The sequence below is a fragment of the Ursus maritimus genome, unplaced genomic scaffold (genome assembly GCF_017311325.1).
Source record: "Ursus maritimus isolate PB19 unplaced genomic scaffold, ASM1731132v1 scaffold_28, whole genome shotgun sequence".
NCBI classification, from domain to species: Eukaryota; Metazoa; Chordata; class Mammalia; order Carnivora; family Ursidae; genus Ursus; species Ursus maritimus.
Window position 1 is genome coordinate 27,169,570 of NW_024425341.1, and position 20,451 is coordinate 27,190,020.

The 20,451-nt window shown below is 37.9% G+C and overlaps 1 protein-coding gene across 1 annotated transcript in view; it reads right to left on the reverse strand.

Moving 5' to 3' along the window:
* Positions 1 to 20,451, reverse strand: part of GPM6A (glycoprotein M6A) — a 57,261-nt gene that overhangs the window by 18,925 nt on the left and 17,885 nt on the right. The window contains exon 3 of the mRNA XM_008708892.2: positions 10,761 to 10,917. Within this exon, the coding sequence (XP_008707114.1) occupies positions 10,761 to 10,917 (157 nt within the window). The remainder of the gene's footprint in view (positions 1 to 10,760; positions 10,918 to 20,451) is intronic.

Genomic DNA, 20,451 nt, shown 5'->3' on the forward strand with positions numbered 1-20,451 from the left:
TGGGATTACTGCCACGACTATAAAAATATATGTTTTGTCTGAATGATAGGACTGTGCCGAATAAGGGACTTAGATTTCATTTCACGTGTGGAGAAAGTAAAAAGAAGTTCTTGAGTCTGGGAAAGTTATTCAAGGCAGGCTCCCACTCAAGAAGAAAGGCTCTAGAAAGTTTGGAAACCACCCCAAAACTGAAGAAATCTTGTGAATGGAACTCCTTGGAAGAAAAAAGCCCTCTTTATTAACATTTTCATCATTTGCAATTGTAGATCCTAAGGCTGATTTATAGTCTCGAGAACAACGAACATGATACGGCAGCTTGAAGCACATTGCTTTGCAAGGCTAAAAGCCACTCGGAAGTCCCCGGGAGAGTAATCAGCATGCCTCTGGCTACATCCTCTCTATCTTGGTTTTCTTTCTGTCCCAGGGGATTTCTCAAAAGCTTCTTTTGAAGGTGCTGTTCACTGTAGAATGGGACTTATAATTCAATAGGTTTAGATTCAAAGTGGACTGGAACACTTTGAACTGTGTGACTGCTGCTACTTTATGGGGTGATGGAAGGCGTGACTTTGGAAACCACCGTAGGGACTCACACTTGCTTTCCTCGGCAAGCTGCAATGCCCGAGCCAATTAATAGAGCTCAGTGCTAACAGAGGAAATCTCTGCTGGGAGAAAGTATTTTCATGACTACTAATTTATACGTTTTGTTCTAAGAAAGGCACAAAAGACCTTACTTTTGAATTTTAAGCGCAAACCTGTTACATTTCAGGGAACTGCAGTTCATGGTCACGAAAGTATCCCAAATTTAAACAAGCTAAAAATATAATTCTATCTTCCTATGTAATGTTTTATCTTAGGATTTGATAATTACTCAAATTGAAGAATTATTCAAAATGATCAAGTGTAGGGGCACCTAGGTGGCTCAGTCAGTGAAGTGTCTGCCTTCCGCTCAGGTCATGATCTTAGGGTCCTGGGGTCGAATCCGCCTTGAGCTCCCTGTCTGCAGAGAGTTTTCTGCTCCCTCTCTCCCTCTGACCCTCCTCCCTGCTTGTGCTCTCTCTGTCTCAAATAAATTTTAAAAAAATGACCAAGTGTAATCCCAGGTAAAAATATGTATGTATGTAATAAAATATCTCATAATTATCATGTTTATTTCTAGCTTTTCATTGCTAGTACTGTGACAGATACATATTCTGTCATCTGAGCATAAATAATAAATATATAATAATTATAATTATTAATTATAATATATTATAATTATAATTAATAATAAGCTACTCTTCTTTTTAACTGAGGAGTAATGGACAGATAACAGTGTATTAGTTTCAGGTGTATGACATAATGATTCGATATTTACATACACTGTGAAATGATCACCACAATCAATAAGTCCTGGTAACATCTGTCACCATATATGTCACAAAATTTTTCCTTTCTTTCTTTTTTTTTTTCTTTTCTTTCTTTCTTTTTTTTTTTTTAAAGATTTTATTTATTTATTTGACAGAGAGAGAGACAGCGAGTGAGAGAGGGAACACAAGCAGGGGGAGTAGGAGAGGAAGAAGCAGGCTCCCAGCGGAGCATGGAGCCCAATGCAGGACTCGATCCCAGGGACCTGGGATCACACCCTGAGCTGAAGGCAGACGCTAAACGACTGAGCCCCCCAGGCGCCCCACAAAACTTTTTTCTTGTGATGAGAAAGACCTACTCTCTTAGCAACTTTTTTTTTAAATTTCAATGTTTTTTTTATTATGTTATGTTAGTCACCATACAGTACATCCCCGGTTTCCGATGTAAAGTTCGATGATTCATTAGTTGCGTATAATACCCAGTGCACCATGCAATATGTGCCCTCCTTACTACCCATCACTAGTCTATCCAATTCCCCAACCCCCCTCCCCTCTGAGGCCCTCAGTTTGTTTCTCAGAGTCCATAGTCTCTCATGCTTCATTCCCCCTTCTGATTACTCCCCCTTTCTTTATCCCTTTCTTCCCCTACCAATCTTCCTAGTTCTTATGTTCCATAGATGAGAGAAATCATATGATAATTATCTTTCTCTGCTTGACTTATTTCACTTAGCATTATCTCCTCCAGTGCCGTCTCTTAGCAACTTTAAAATATGCAATGCCGTATCATTAGCTATAGTCACCTGGCAGGCAGAAATAGCTCAGAGACCAGATGTACTGTGATGAAGACGGCTGACTAGTACACTTTAGTTGGCAGCACAGCCTCTGAGAGTGGTTTTCAACCATAGCCACACCATGGCCAAGGGAGAGCATCTGGAAACTTCGAGAGAGAAAGTGATGCTCAGGCCTTACCCGTGCAGACTATTACCTACATCTATATATTTTTAAATATATATTTATTTATTTAAGAGAGAAAGAGAGAGAAAGCGAAAAGGGGTAGGGGCAGAGGGAGAGAATCTTCAAGCAGACTCCCCACTGAGCACAGAGCCTGACTTGGGGCTGGGTCCCATGACCCAGGTGATCAGGCCTAAGCTGAAATCAAGAGCTGGATGCTTAACCAACTGAGCCACCCAGGTGCCCTGGACAATATCTGTATTGTAAAACAGCTCTGCAGGTGATTCTGATGGGCAGCTAGTGTTAGGAACTACTGCTCTGCTGGAATCAATAAAGCTCTCAGGGATATACTTGACATGACGACTTCGTGGATATTCATCTTCAGGCTCTTCAGAGGGACCACATCTGAAGCAAAAGAAGGTGAAATCGGGATGATTTGCCAGAAATTTATGCCAGTGTCAGCCAAATGCATGGATGAGCGAGGCACTGGACATGAACCAAGTTTCTAAATCAGGGCTTCTCAAATTCCGCACTGTGGGAACTTGGGGGCGGCTGATTCTTTATTACGGGGATGTCCTGTGCATGGCAGCACATTCAGCAGCGTCCGTGACCTCAGCCCACCAGATGCCAGTTGTGCAGCCACCATTTCTCAATGTCCTCAGGGACGAAAATAGCCCCTGGTTGAGAACGACAATTCTAACGCAAAACAATACCAAACCGAAGAAAAGCAAATCAATACCTCAATACGCTATCACCACGCGTGCAAAATGGAGTAGCATTAACAATACTGAACTCAGAAGGCTTTGGAAAGCACACCATGTAAAGTTTACTGCAGAAAAAAAATTATGTCACTTATTATGTAAATTAACTTGAAAATATGCAATCATCATCATCTTCATTGTCATCATTACGGCCCCAAACTACCTAAGCACAAGCAGTGATCAGAAAATTGTTTTAAAAGTGATTTGCTATGTGTATAACAGCTGCATTCATCATTTGCCAAAACTGGAAGAAATGAAGATGTCCTTGAGTCGGTGAAAGGATAAATAAACATGGTCCATCCAGACAATGGAATATCACTCAGTACTAAAGGGAAATGACCTATCAGGTCATGCAAAGACACGGAGGAAACCTTAAAAATGCATATTACTAAGTGAAAGAAGCCAATCTGAAAAGGCTACTTACTGTGCGACATCCTGGAAAACGGAAATTTATTAAAACAGTAAAAAGAGCAATGGTTGCCAGGGTTTAGGGGAGAGGGAGGAGGAATAGGCCGAGCAGAGAGGGTTTTTAGGGCAGTGAGACTACTCTGTATGATGTTATAATGGTGGATACATGTCATTTTCCATTTGTCCAAACCCACAGAATGTGCAACACCAAGAGTGAACTAATGCCAACTACGATCTTCAGGTTCATCGGTTGTGGCAAACGTACCACTCTGGCGTGGGATTTTCATAGTGACGGAAGCCATACATATGTGGGGCCAGGGGGGATCCAGGAAATCTCTGTACTTCCCACTCAATTTTGATGTGAACTTAAAACTGCTCTAAAAACCAACAGCTCTTTTAAAATTTACTAATTGTAATGTTTCCTTTTTTATTACCTCGCATTGGTCTGACTCCTTGAACAAATCAAATGCTAACACTTCAGAACATAATACACAATCTATTAGGATTTTGCACCTGCAAAATCAGCCTCCAGGTTACTCATAGAACTTCCTTCTATCCTCCAAAACCCAGATTTTAAGAGCCCTGTTACTCATCAGTTCATTAGTAATGAAAATTTCCTGTGTGTCAGCAATGTGCACTGTACAAGGCCTCAGGTATATACTGGTCAATAGACTTAAATCACCTTTTCTCTGTGAAAACACAGGAAGTGTCCCTGTCCATCAATATACTCAGCGTGTGTGCACATGAACAAGTCATCTGACTCTTCCAACTAGATTGGAAACTCCCCAGAAGCAGGGACACTGTCTTGTACCTTTTCACATCACCAGTGCCCTGCATGGCAACTCAGTCTATGTAAGAAATCCTTAAAATATTTAGCAAAAGAGATTTTCCTTTTCCTTTTTTTTTTTTTTTTTAGAGAGAGAGAGAGAGAAAATGAGTGTGAGTGGGGGGTGAGGTGGGGGGCAGTAAGGGGAAGGGCAGAGGGAGAGGGAGAGAGAGAATCTTAAGCAGACTCCCCAGTGAGCGCGGAGCCCAATGTGGGGCTCCATCTCATGACCCTGAGATCATGACCTGAGCTGAAATCAAGAGCCGGATGCTTAAAGGACTGTGCCACCCAGGTGCCCTGAGATTTTACTTTTCAAGCAAAACAGATTTCAAATAAAATCAAATTAGTTTAAAAATAAAACCATCATTGGCCTGGTAGAATATATTCTTTTCCAGCAAATATTATCATAGAAGACATTTCCTTTTAGTGAATGCTATTTTAATATCAGTTATATAGCAAATGTGTGAGAAATGTTTTTTTTTTTGACCAAGGATCCCAATATAATAATGCTAAGCTTAGTAATGCCTCAGTGGACGTTTAAATTTTTATATCCTCAATGTACTTAGTTTCCCCACAAAGCAAAAGAAACTACAGAAGTTAATCTCAAAATGAGAAAAATAGGCAAAGAAATGAAGTCTCAAAAAATGTGACAAAGCATGATTTGCCTGTGTAATATTACTGATTTAAGGGCAAAGTCATAAAATACACAGCTTTTGCTTTTATTCTAAAGGCAAATATAAAAACAAGTATCTTTTGCATCAAGATTATCCCCAGCATAGCAGGCGCAAAGTTCTTGGTTGGAAAAGAAAGGTACCCAGTAACCAAACAATATTTTAAACAACCACTTGTAATCCATGATGATTATTTCATCCCTAACCTAGTGGCCTATTCAAGTAACTATTACATGTATGGAAATATTTGGCACATTAACATCAATGGAACCAATTTAAAAATTTATATCATTTCCAGTGGTCAGAAGTGTCTTGAATTTAAAAATCTAACGTAAGAAGCCCTTACATTTTACAACAGGTGTTCTCATTTTGTCAATGTCATTTTATAAGGCTAACTGAAATTTTCTGTCAACCTTTATGCTGAAAATCTGAAAAGAATGAGACTCGTTTTCTTTTTTCCTATAATCGATGTGCTAGCATCATTAGTATCCAAAAAGTCAGGCTGATTGGTCTCCTGTCCCAGTATTTACAGTTTGGGTCTGAAACCCTGTGTGGGATCTGCTTCAGATACATGTGGCAAATAAAATCCTGGTTCCTTCCTCCACAATGCAATGCTTTTTGACACATTATTTCCAAATATTGCCACTATGCCTGAAGCAGTTCATGTTTTCCCTCCTACTGAGAAATCAGGGTGACAGTGTATTGTTATAATCTAAAAATATGACCTTGCCTTCTCCAGGTTAGGTATATCCTAGAGGGCATAGGCCTTATTGTAGGAACTCTGGCTTGCAGTCTTGGATCAAAAATGTTATTTTTTTAAAATTTCATTTCAAAAGACACTAAACTTTAGAGACAGACTAGAATGAAGAGTTCCTTGGTGACAACTTTACTTAGAAAGTTACCTTAAGACTCTTGATAGGCAGTCATCAAAATAGAAAAGTATCTCACAGTATGGAGTTCTTCCATGTTCCACTGAGCATTCTCGTATGGTAAAAAAGAGGTAATTCACGATCACAAATAAAACAAAGGTTAAAATGAAGACATCTCTGCAATGAAGGACTTCTAATTCTCAATGAAAGATCTTCCCAAAATGTAAAACAGAAAGCAGATGATGAATCACAAAAGATCCTCCCAAACAGATAATTATCCGATTAAATCAGCCCAAAGGCACCATAAAATGACAACACAAATCCTGACCAGGAGGTTAGTCACAGAGCCGTGTGCCAGACAAGTCAGTCATCTTCAGGTGGTGGTTTCCCCAGGTGTAAAATGAGAGTAATACATGTTTCTACTTCACATAGTTGTCTGGAGCATTAAATGCCCTAGTATTTTGTAAAGTGCATTGCACAGCAACTGGCTTTTATAGCACCCAACAAACATTTCCCATTATTACTGCACTTATTATTAAAACTTGAATGTAAGCTATGAAAGTGAACTATGAGTTATGGCATATTGAATAGATTTAAAGGCAATTATATAGAGTATGTCTTACAGACACTCGTCTAAAATGCTGCGGTCAAAATCTATGAGCATCTGAGGCTAACAGGAAAGGTATTTAAAAGTAAATAAATAGAATATATTTTGTCATCTGTAAAATGAGATTAACAATAGTAACTGCTTAATTTTGTTGCTTTAAAAATTGTACATGGCACACTGTTGTGAGCTGAATGTCATTTTTCTACAAAATTCATGTGATGAAGTCCTAACCCTCAGTATCTCATAACGTGAGCTTATTTGGACACAGGGTTTTATAGGAGGTAAGAAAATTAAAAAGGAGGTTATTGGGGTGGGTCCTAACCCAATATAACAGGTGTCCTGTAGACAGAGAAAGCTGAGCACAGACATGCACTCAGGGGGGATGCTGTGCGAAGATGAGGGCAATGACTGGGGTGATGCTTCCACAAGTGTGGGACACCAAAGATGACCAGCAACACACATAGACTAGAGGAATGGATTCTCCCGCGTGGCCTCAGGAGGAACCAACCCTCCCAACACCCTGACCTGGGACTTCTGGCTTCCAGAAATGTGAGCCAGTAAATTCCACCGTTTAAGCTGTTCGCTGTGGTCCCTTTTTTATGGCAGCCCTCGCAAATAAATACACATACTTCCTAAAGTTTTTCTTGTTTTATTTGAGTCTTAGAGCAGGTAGATTTATGAAAAATAAATGTAGTAATTTCCACAGAGAGTAGTACATTTAAGAATTCTATTACTTCAAAACTATTGGGCTTCAAAATCTAAAGTGTCAGAATAAGTATGGACAGATTCTGAGAGCCACGTTGGTGTCATAATGGTAATTAGGAAATTTTTGGAAATGAGGAAGCTTAGTGATGGCACAACACATACTTCCAGATTTCAAAATGTGAGACATTGAATGCCTCCCCAGTTGCAACTGAATAAATATGCTTTTTGGTTTGATATTTAATGGAGAGGAAATTCAAAGAAAGTAAGTATTTCTCTATTCATTAAACTTGGTAAGTTCATGTGTAGTATATCAAATAACATGTGTTGACTTGTACTCAACTTGGTGCCATTTAATATTTAACTTAAGTAAATTTTGTCACTTTCAGTATTTTATTAACTTTTCACATGATATCATAATACAAAGGTTAATACCGTACTTTTAGGGTTTACGTGTCCCCATTCAGGGTTTTGAAGGATAGCATTTAAAATTTTGAAATGAACTTGAATTGGTCTTGATACTGCATGAGAGGAAACTCATAATGCAGATCAAGTGATGCTTTCAAGAGCATTCATTAAGAGAAGAGTTCCGATTAGCATCCTTTATTCAGGGATATAATACTGCTTTAACATTAACTGCATTTGTGCTGATGAGATTCAATTAGTAACTTACTTTTTATACAACATGGAGAAACAGGGATAAAATAACAAGTTTCTTTTATTCCTAATTCTGGAAGCTTTTCACTGAATATGGTTGTTGCAAAGAACAACAACAACAACAAAAACCCAAAAAACCACAACTATTCCACCCTTTAATATTGTTCAGCGTTCCAAGAAATGCATTGACGTAGCATCAAGAGGGCATTTTTAATGTGAAGGAAGACTGATAACACAGGCTAACAGGTGAACTCATAGAACACAGAGTAGACTGTCAGGTATAATCTACCTACAAATGAAAAAAAAAAAAAGAAGCAGAGTAGAAATAGGGAACAAGGGAAGAGGCGTAGCAGGAGAGGGTGACTGAACCCCCTCCCCATTCACTGTGACTTCAAACCCTGCGGGACAAGCGAGGTGGGTGTGTTGTGGGGAGAGGGTCACAGGCTCTGTGACCTCATACTTCTGGGCAGTGGAGCTGGGCCCCTGGGAGCAGGGAGTGCCAAAACAGTGCTCTGCAGATGTACAAGCTTGCAGCTCCTGCCTCTGCAGAGTTCTGCTCATTTCCAGGTGGCAAAGAGGGTGCTAAAGGAGTGGGTGGGGTGTCTCAGGGGTCTGACTCCCTCCTGTACTGCCTCTGGAAGATCCCACGCAGCTGCTGCCAGCCTTCTGGCCTGTTGGGTGGGACTGATGAACACTTGTTACTATTTTTTTTTTAAAGATTTTATTTTATTTATTTGACAGAGACAGCCAGCGGGAGAGGGAACACAAGCAGGGGGAGTGGGAGAGGAAGAAGCAGGCTCCCAGCAGAGGAGCCTGATGTGGGGCTTGATCCCAGAACGCTGGGATCATGCCGTGAGCCGAAGGCAGACGCTTAACGACTGCGCCATCCAGGCACCCCCCACTTGTTACTATTATAGAAAAAAAAGGGGCTCATGTTTCTGCTTAAAACATTCTTATTTGAAATATCTTTGGGATGTTTGAATGGTAAGCAGACAATTATTAACTGTACATAGATGTGTGATTTCTTCTGTGATGTTTTACTTCTGCATCCAATCCTATGGAGTGATTTTATAATTCTCAGTGCAACAGCATAATCGACTGCACTCTTCCTGGCAAAAGGGTGCTCCCCAATGGTAAAAATATGCCTAGAAATCTCCTTTTCCTCTATTATTTCCACAGTGCTTTACAATCATGGACTCCCTAAGGGGGAATGAGCTTCAGGGATGATCTAGTGTCTTCATTTTGTAAATGAGTCAACTGCGATCCAGAGGAGTTAAGCGACTCGCTAAGGCACACGCGTGGTATTATAACAGTACTGTCCCAACTGCAGGAAAAGCCTATCATTGATTGAAATCACTGTACTCTCCTGGCAGAATATAAATGAACCTCAAATCACAACTTGCTTTTTTAAAAAGATTTTATTTATTTATATGACAGAGAGCTAGAGAGAGATAGAGCCAGAGAGCCCAAGTGGGGGGCAATCGCAGAGGAAGAGGGAGAAGCAGGCATCCTACTGAGCAGGGAGCTCAATGTGGGGCTCAGGGCTCGATCCCAGGACCCTGGGATCATGACCTGAGCCAAAGGCGGACACTTAACTGACTGAGCCACTCAGATGCTCCTCACAACTTGCTTTCTTTCTTTCTTTTTTTTTTTTTTAAAGATTTTATTTATTTATTTGACAGAGACAGCCAGCGAGAGAGGGAACACAAGCAGGGGGAGTGGGAGAGGAAGAAGCAGGCTCCTAGTGGAGGAGCCTGATGTGGGGCTCGATCCCAGAACGCTGGGATCACGCCCTGAGCCGAAGGCAGACGCTTGACGACTGCACCACCCAGGTGCCCCACAACTTGCTTTCTTAATAGAGAAATTGCTGTGGTATCACAGACAATTGGCCCATAGAATACTCATATTTTATTTTTTAAGTGAATCAAAGACCTTTAACTTCACTTCCTCTAGATCTGTAATTTGATATTACTAATCCTAAAGACTTAGTTATTACAATAAACATCATTCCAGGAAGGAAACGAGTCTTACAAGCTATGATTCCAGAGACAACTACAAGTACCCATAATACAGGGCAAACTATTTTCAGATGATTATCACCGCTGACTCTGAGCAGCATACTAGAACTTGCTACAAGCTGGTAAAACAATAACAAAAGTTTGGTGGTTAACAGCTATTTTCAAACTTTTCTGTAAGACTGAAATAAACTATATCATTCCTTATTAGAGACCCTTACTTAATATGAAAGAGACGCTGTAATCACATAGATGTTCTTAAATAACTTAAAAAAAATAAGACAATCTGTTAGTCATTAATGGGAGTTCCAACATTGCTTTATAGGAAAATTATTCTGCATAAAAATGCAAAAGTACTTTCAACTGTATCACCCTTAATTTTTAAACCGCTCTATACGTGCATTGTCTGCATTGCATTAGCTCCGGAATAGGACTGGAAGTTTCCATTAAATCTCCTATCATTAAGGATTTAAAACATTATTTAATATAATAGTATAATTTTGACCTTATGTCATATTAAACGGAAATTACATAGTACAGTTCCCTCAAATTTGCAATGCAAAGGGATATATTTAAGGAGTAGATATATTTAAGGAGTAGAGACCCATATATTGTCCCTAATTGCGGATGGACCTTTTTCTGTTATTCTAAATATTGTATGGGAACCCCAAAGCCCTTTGGAAAAAAAAATCATTAATCAATCTCAAGTTTTGCTGCCTCTAAAACAAAAGCCAGTTGTGTTGCATATGATTTGAGAATTTGCAGCTGAATTTTCACACGGAATAATCTTAATTAAGAAAATAATATTTTTAAGATTTTAGATCGCCATCACAGGAGGGATGCTACTGTGATAAAAAAAAAATACTTCAATTCTTGGCAGATGAATACGAACACCTGTGTGCTATTGAAATAACCCCACATCCAACCCTGAACATCGACAAATAACATACCCAGGCGCTCACGCATCTGCCGCAAGTGGTGATTTTGAAATCTCCATAGAGATCTTTGATGGCACCGGTCGTGAAGAAACCTTCCACCATCAGCAGAATGCCGTACACAAAGAAGGCAGCTGCGATGCCGTAGATCACATACTTGAAGATGTCAATCCTGCGGGAGAAGAAGCAAAGGGATTTATTTCAATAACTCTTCATGCCTGATTGGCAGACGTTGATGCTCACGTGCTCATGGCTCCTTCCGAACGACAGCCGCAGAATATTTATGTCCATAAGGGAGGTTGGATTTAAAAATATTTTTGCTTTATAGGCCTAATGATTGTATATATGTTTTGTTCTGTCTCTCCTAGTATTTGTTAACAGGGCTCTCCACCTTTGTCTCCCCCTCTTCCCTTCCTGCCTCCTCTTCCTGCCTCCCCTTCCCTGGTTCATGCCAAAGTAGTCTTGGGTCAGCACTGAGTCACATTGCTAAAGGAGTCTGCTGAAATTCAATGGATAAATAGGATAATCATCATATAATTTCTCCAATAATGACAAAGTATCAGATGTAAAGATTTATGTATCTACTACTGAGTTTTGAAAACAAAAGTGGAAGAAAGCTTCATGGTTAATGATGAATCCATTTTCAATAAAATGACCATCTCATATTTTTGTTATTATAGCCAATTATAATTATGTTTTATTCCACACTTACTGTAAAATATCACTAATATTTTCTGCTGATAATCATGTCAATAATGAAAAAAATATGTTTTTGAAGAAAAGTTATAGTTTTGAAAAATCAAGGCTTTTGGGCAGAGTCACTAATGGATTCAGAATTTGGATATGGAACTGGGCCTGAGCTCAGTTTGGGCATAATACCATGGAGAAATGGGAAGGTATTCTTTCCTTTCTCACAATTCAGTGCCCATGTATTTAAAGGCGGGGGTGGGGTGGGGTGGGGAAGATACATGTAACGTCTATAAATTGCAGGCGGATGTTTCTGTTATTCTAAGTATTAGATGGGAACCCCAAAGCCCTTTGGAATGAAAAACCATAAATTAACTATTTTGCTACTTCTAGAAACAAAGCTACTTATGTAGCCATGGTATGTGGAGAGGTATACATGTTAGCTAACGTGCTGTTTTTGTAGTCTTGATATCCATTTGTAAGAAAATTCCTCTATATTTCACATTGTCAAGTTTTTTTTTCTCTTTCCTCTCATTATTAGAGTATTAATGGAGTAGATAGGGTGGAGGCAAATGATGGAGATATCCTGTTGGCTGTTTATAAGGGGACAAATGAGGGATTAGAAAGCTTGATCATGCTGAGGGAGATTTAGAAACTCTTGATGCTATGACAATATTTTTAAAAGGATACCTGTAACAGCATAAGTGAATTTGTTGCATATAAAAAGAATAAGAAGAACCTGCAACATTCACTGTACCAGGGCAATTTTTTAGTGACTGATTTTCACTGTCTGAAATCTAAATATTACACAATTTTACTTGTCGAGGGCAATGAGGCAGATGATGTGAACTTGTAAGCTTATCATGCCTGTGAAAGAATTTGAGGATTTTAACTTACAGATGGGACTTTGAAGAATTTGGTTCAATGGGCTTCTTCATAAAACTTTCAGGTTAAAATGACATATTTTAAAATATGTTTAAATTTTAATTTAGAATTAATTTCAAATTTATAAAAGAAGTTGCAGAAAATGAATAGTATGAAGAAAAACTATACCTCCCTTATCTATCTCATATTTTACCTCATTTACTTTATTGTTTCTTGTGTTTCTCTCTGTCTCTGAATAATTACATCTGAACATAGAGAAATTCTCCAACAGTATACTTATTGACTTCAGGGATTCTAACATTGATAAAATACTTGTGTCAAATCTATTATTGTATTCCAGTTTTACCCACACTGACCCAACGATGAACTTCATGGCATCTTCTCTATCAATGCGGGATCCAGTCTAGGGGTAAGTACTACATTTATTGGCAGCCTGTCTTTACTTTTTTTTAACCAGGAACACAGCCACAGCCTCTTTGTCTTTATGAAATTGACGCTGTCGAGGAGTATAATCCCACTCTCTCTTTATTAGATATAACGTTCTTCATTTTGAGTTTGTCTGATGTGGCCTCATGATTAGATTCCAATTCCTCATTCATGGCTGGAATGCAATAAGGGTGATTTTCTGTGCATGTGCCCCTCAGGAGTGATGCTGATTTGTATCATGTAGCCAAGACGACGTCTAATTTCTGTACTGTGCCATTGCTATTGTTTCCCTTGTAACTAATAAGTGATCTGTGAAGAGGCAAACATCCTGTTCTACATTAAAACTTCCTGCCAGTGTTAGCAGTCAGTGATGGAGCTTGACTAATCCAGTCTTCCTCCTGCGTTAACAAAGTGCTCATTTCCTAATGGACAGTGCTCATTCACGTTTACCATTTAGCACTAGATATTCTGACGTAAGCAACATTCCTCCCTTTTCCCCTTTTTATTAGTTTTTCTGTTTGTCTATTTATTAATGATATGGACTAAGGCTGTCTGCTTTTTTCTTCAAATGTTTGTAAGCCACTACTCTACTAATTATTTTGGTTCTCAACTTGTTCTAGACTTGGCCACTGGGCATCCCCAAAGCTGACTTCTATATCCTTGTGACATGTGTCCATCATATTTTGTAAAGTATTCCTTACTTTCTCACACAACAAGAGGACCAAGGCTCCCTTTGTACATACCTCTCTCAACCCCCAAATTAGGTGTCTCTTTGCCAAGCCCTGGTTCTTTATTTTTAATGTGCATATATTTATTTTAATTTTTAATTTTTAATTTAAATTCAATTAATTAACATATAATGTATTATTTTTTTAAGGGGTACAGGTCTGTGATTCATCAGTCTTATATTATACCCAGTGCTCATTACAACACATACTCTCCCCAGTGTCCATCACCCAGTTACTCAATTCCTCTATCCCCTTCCCCTCCAGCAACCCTCAGTTTGTTTCCTATGATTAGGAGTGTCTTATGGTTTGTCTCCCTCTCTGGTTTCATCTTATTTCATTTTTTCCTCTCTTCCCCTATGATCCTCTGGTTTGTTTCTTACATTCCACATATGAGTGAGATCATATAATTGTCTTTCTCTGATTGACTTATCTCGCTTAGCATAAAATCCTCTAGTTCTATCCATATCGTTGCAAAAGCAAGATTTCATTTTTGATGGCAGTGTAATATTCCATTGTGTATATGCGCTACATTTTCTTTATCCATTCATCTATTGATGGACATCTGAAGCCCTGGTTCTTTTAATGGGCATACTGGAGACCAAGATGTGGTTACTCATTGCTGCTGTGGTGTCTTTGCCTCTTGGTCTTTTCAGCGTACCAAGATAGGAAATACATGCATGTGTACACACACACACTTCATATATACACTGACATAAACACGTACGTATCTACGTATCTATTTATCTATGTATAATGTGCACATACAGCTGCATATCAGACATACATATATTTTAGAAATCTCAAGTTCATAGTGATATTTCCAAATCCAATCTATTCCCACAGGGTTTTTTTGCTGCCTTCCCTCACTCCGTATTTGTATGACCTTCTTCCTTAGTGAGAATCCTAATTCCCAAGAATAACACATATATTCTTTTGTCCAATTCATAATAAATCTAAAATTATATCAGAATTATTTCATCCAAAGTATTACAAAAACCAAACCTACTTGAAAAGAATTCAGGATGTTTGCAATTCCCCTACCCCTCCACCTGAGACTAAGAGTATACAGTCAAATATTGAGTTCCTAAATTACTTGGATTAGTTTATTCTTTTTTCTTCCCTTTTTGTGCTTATGGCATTTATTTGAAATGCAATGGGGAGCTATTTGTTTCAGTTTGTTTCAGTTTTAGGTCCCCCTATCCCATCAACATTGACTTAATTTCATTTTTGAACATAGAGAATATATGTCAAATCTGTATAAAAAGATATCCCCAGAGGGGCACCTGGGTGGCTCAGTTATTAAGCATCTGCCTTTGGCTCAGGGCGTGATCCCAGAGTCCTGGGATCGAGCCCCACATCGGGCTCCCTGCTCCCCTGGGAGCCTGCTTCTTCCGCTCCCACTCCCCCTGCTTGTGTTCCCTCTCTCGCTGGCTGTCTTTCTCTCTGTCAAATAAATAAATAAAATCTTAAAAAAAAAAAATACCCCCAGAGAAGGGTCATGACCTCCCCTATCCCTTCCAACCAGTTTCTTGTTCATTGCTCCCTTGCTATCCTTCCTGTGTTTTTTAATGTAAAGTCAAGTGTGTGTGTATGTGTGTGTACATATTCCTGTTTTCCTTTCACTTTTACATAGAAGGTAGCATATACATATGCTTTTTTGCATCAATAATAGCTTTTTAGCTTTTATCGAACAATAATATCCTTTCACTCCATATCAGTTCACAGAGATCTTCCTCATTCTTTCCAACAGCTGCATGTTAATCCTAGTGTATATATGTATTTATTTACTCCATATTCTATGCTTGCATATTTAGGTAGTTATCAATATTTTGCAATTATAAATAACACTGCAACGAATAATCTTGCACAAATGTATCAAAATATTTGATAGTGTATCTTTAGGGTGGGAGGACTGAGGAGTTGAAAAGGGAAAGCATGTAGCTTTGTTAGAAACTGCCAAATTCCTCTCTGTAAGGGTTGTACCATTTCTGCATCCCAAACTGCGATGTATGAGACTCTGTTTCTCCACGGGCTCAACAAGAGTATATTGTCAAGCTTTTGAATTATTGCTAACTGATGGGTGATAACTAGTATCATAGTTTTGCTCTGTTTATCTTAGTAAGAGTGAAATGGAACATCTTTTTATATGATCATGAGGACATTTATCTTTTTGTGAATTGTCATGTCTTTTGCCCACTTATCTATAAGATTTGTGATCCTATTTCCACCTCAATTTTAAAAAGACTTTTGTTGTGTATTAGGGATATTTAGTTTTTACCTATAACACATGTTGCTAATATTTTCTCCTAGTTTGCCATCTGTCTTTTAACTTTGCTTATGGCATTTTGCCACACAACTTAAACAAAAACTTCGATGTTGTCAAAATTATTTGTCTTCTCTTTCATTACACTGGGATTTTAGTCATAGTTATAAGCCTTTATTTATATTCAGGTTATAGAGGAATTCACCCATGTTTTCTTCTAGCATGTGTATCATTCCATTTATTACAATGGATCTTCTGATCAATTTGGTGTTTATTCTTTGGGTAGTGCACAAATTGGATCTAATTTTATCTTTTTCAAAATGGTTGTCTATAACACTGGAAAACTCTCAGACATGGATGCCTCTGTGAGGGCTGGGGAGGTTAGCATCATCTGTATTTTATAGGTTCATATTAGTTACAATATCAAAGAGTGAAGTGGTATTGTTAATTTTGTCCAGTGTTATAATAGCGTTATTCATATATTAAGTTCTAAAAGTCCTCTTCTGGAGACACATATTGGAGTGTTTTGAGGTGACATGATATGATGTCAGGAATTTGTTTGGACAAAACTCCAGGTATTCATATATTACTTATAAAGTTAAGTTCAAAAGTAAAAACAATAGAAAGAAAAAAAGAAAGAAAGAAAAGGAAAGAAAGAAAGAAAGAAAGAAAGAAAGAAAGAAAGAAAGAAAAAGAAAGAAAGAAAGAAAGAAAGAAAGAAAGAAAGAAAGAAAATAAAAAAGGTTGTTTAGTTGTCCTAACATCACTTATTAAAAAAAAAAAAAAACCCTTTGGAGGGGATTAAGAGTACACATTGTGATGAGCACTGGGTGCTGTAGGGAAGTGCTGAATTACTATATTGTGCACCTGAAACTAATATTACACTATATGTTAATGAACTGGCATTTAAATAAAAACTTAAAAAGAAATAAAGTGCTATGCAAATGTAAAAAAAAAAAGTGCCTCCAGAAAGAACGATATAGGCATATTTACTGTGCTTTTACATTGCTAGATGTTTCTAATGTTTTCATACTTAGAAAAAGCTTTTATAGGTAGCAATTGTTGCAAGAGCAAAAAAGAACATTGGTGACTGTGGTAGGTTAAAAAAAAATGCTTCCCTCCAAATATATTCACTTCCTAATCCCTGAAGCCTCTGGATATTACTTTATATGGCGAAGAGTGAATTTTACCTTCTATGGTGTCCATGGTGTAAGTTAAAGGTCTTGGGAGGAGAAGCTTATCCTGGAATACTCGGGGGGGCCCTAAAGGCAGTCACAGGTATCTTTATGAAAGACGGGCAAGGGAGTTTTGAGAGAGACCCTTGGAAAAGGAGGAGGTACAGCGAAGATGGAGGCAGAGGGTTGAGCCATGGGGCCTCAAATCAAAGAATGCCTGCAACCAGTGAGCCTGGGAGAGACAAAGAACAGAATCTTCCTCAGGGTCTCAGGAGGGAGTGCAGCTCTGCTGACACCTTGGCTTTAGACTTCGGGCCTCCCCAGCTGGGAGAGAATAAGGCTGTGTTTTAAGCCACCAAGTTTGTAATGGCAGACCCAAGAAACTCATACAGTTACTTTCTTTACCTCTTTAGTGTTTCTGTAACTGTAAGGACGGTTTTAAACTTGGATATCATCTAATGCACGTGTATGTTACAGGCTATAAGAAGACAGTAGTTCGACACTAATGCAGACAAGTTGCTAGTGCATAAATAACTTCTTTTCAAAGTTGGGAAATGGCTGCTTCTTCCTAAGCACTTAAAACCAGTATATTACTGAGTAGGAGGTGAGTAGATTCTCCAGCTCAGAGTTATATATATCCTATTCAACTTCAGAAAAAAGAAAAAATCAGGATTTTCGAGAGTACTTGAAGCTGTTTTGGAATCTTCACAGTTGTGATGGAGAATATCCATGTTTTATTAGTTTTTATTGAGGCAAAAAACACATAACATGCGCCTATCCTCTTAAATTAAGTGTACAACACAGTATTAACCATAATCACAGGTGCTGTACAGCAAGTGTACAGAACTTGTTCATCTTGTGTAACTGAAACTCTAAACCCCGTGAACAACACCTCCCTGTTCTTCTCCCCAGCCCTTGGCCAACACCGTTCTACTTTCTGTTTCTATGAGTTCGAGTATGTTAGGTACCTCATGTGAGTAGAGTCATGCCGTGTTTGTCCTTTGGACTAGCTTATTTCACTTAGCATAATGTCCTCAGAGTTCATCCATGTTGGAGCGCATAACAGAATTTCCTTCTCTTTTATGGCTTAATGATATTCCATTCTGTGTATAAACCTCCTTTTTTTAATCCATTCATCTGTGGATGGACGTTTAGGTAATATCCACATGTGGCTATTGTGAATGATGCTGCAGTTAACATGGAAATGCAAATCTCTCTTGGAGATCTTGATTTCAAATCATTTGGACAAATAACTGGAAGTGGGCTTGCTGGATCATACTTTGTTTCGTTTGTTTTTCATTCTAACTGTTGTGAGGTGGTATCTCATCGCGGTTTTGATTTATATTTCCTAGATGATGAGTGATGTTGAGCATCTTTTCATATACTTGTTGCCCATTTGTATGTCTTCTTTGAAGAAATGCCTATTGAAGTCCTTTGCTCATTTTAAGTCAGGTTATTTGGTTTTTTGCTATTGAGTTGTAGGGGTTCCTATATAGTTGGGATATTAACTCCTTATTGGATGTATGGCTTGCAAATATTTTTTTCCCATTCTGTAGGTTGCCTTTTCACCCTGTTAAGCATTTCCTTTGCTGCACAGAAGCTTTTAAATTTAATGTAGTCTCACTCATCTATTTTTGCTTTTGTTGCTTGTGCTTTGGTGCCATATCCAAGAAATCATTGCCAATACCAATATTATGAAGTATTCCCCTCTATTTTCTTCCAGGAGTTTTATAATTTTAGGTCTTATATTTAGTTCTTTCATCTACTATGAATTGATTTTTGTCTATAGTGTAAGATAAAGGTCAAATCTCACCGTTTTGCAAGTGAATATCCAGTTGTCCCATTTAACATCCTTTCATTTCAAATTAGAAGGGCTCCCTTTAGCATTTCTTGTAAAGCAAGTCTAACGGTGATGATATCGCTCAGCTTTTGTTTATCTGGGAAATTTTTACATTTCTCCTTCATTTTTGAAGGATAATTTTGGCAGATAACGGTATTCTTGGTTGGCAGTTTCCTTTGTTCAGTAATTTGAATATATCACCCCACTGTCTTGAGGTAGGGAGTGTCCCACCTCCAGACCCTTAACTTAAGCACAACTTCAAGTCTCTTTTGCACATAAAGTAATAGTTTCACGTTCCAGGAATGAGGTTCTGGATATCTTTGGGGGCCATTATTTAGCCTGCCACAACCTATATATGTAACTGACATTTCCAGACATTCAAATATGCTTACATAAAGTTTTCTTCAAACAATCTGAGGATGGACATTTACTAATGTTATGTTCCAAAATGCATTTAAAAATTTTAAATCATCAATATATTTAAGTTATGATATATCTGACATTATCATACTGGCTTGAATCCCTCTTTCACAAAAGTACTCTTTTATCAACATGCAGTATATAAACTTAACAAATAACTTTGAATAGGACATTAGAAAAATTAAATTCTTCTTGTCTATAAAAATGAGTTTTCTGTTAATGATAGGTCAACAAAATGCATGAATAACCCCTCTAATCATGAAGTCACTGATTGTGTCCATAATAGGATGAAAAAGCAGATTCCATAAGAATCCTTGTTTACTACTGTTGCGTTTTCCCCCTACTGCTTAAGGAATTCATGAAAGTACTTAACCTCCTTTCTGAATGTGAACTTTAAAATTTGACAGTGTTTCTACAAACAATTGTCTTACTGATTTAAAAACAATATACGTCCATTGTAGAGAAAAAGAAAATTAAATCCAGAATCAGATTATTCACTGCTTACCCTCCCAGTTTTTTTCCCCATAGGAATTATAATTAATTCCAAAAGTTATGATTATTCTATACTGCTTTACAAACTTCATTTTTGGCCAATATACTATGAATATTTTAAATGTTATATAGTTTTATCAACATTTTGAAAAAGATTATGGCACATTCTACCATTTGAAGGTATCACAATATATTTTACCAACTCTCTACTACTTTTATTCAATGATAATGCCCCCTCCCCCAAGATGTTTGTATCTAATCTCCAGAACCAATGAATATGTTATCCTGGTCAATGAGACTTGGAAAATATTATTAAATTAATAATTTGAGATTTGGAGGTCATCCTGTGTTGACAGGATATAATATAATATATATTATACAATATAATTGCAAGTCCTAATAAATGAAAGGAAGATGCAGAAGAGTTGGAGTCAGATTCAGAGAGAGATCTGAGGATGCTACAAAGCCCTGGCTTTGAAGATGGGAGGGGGCCACAAGCCAAGAAATGCAGGTGGCTTCTAAAAGCTGGAAGAAGTAAAAACACAGCTTCTCCCCTGGAGCCTCCAGATGGAGCACAATCCTGCCAATACCTTGATTTCAGCCTACTTCAATAAACCCAATAATACCCATTTCAGACTTCTGATATCCAGAACTGTAAAAAACAAAACAAAAAAAACCCCAATCAATAAATTTTTTTTTAATTCACTAAATGTGTTGTAATTTGTTACAGCAGCAATAGGAAGCTAATACATCACCCTTACAAACAGCATGGTAATAATGATCATTTCAG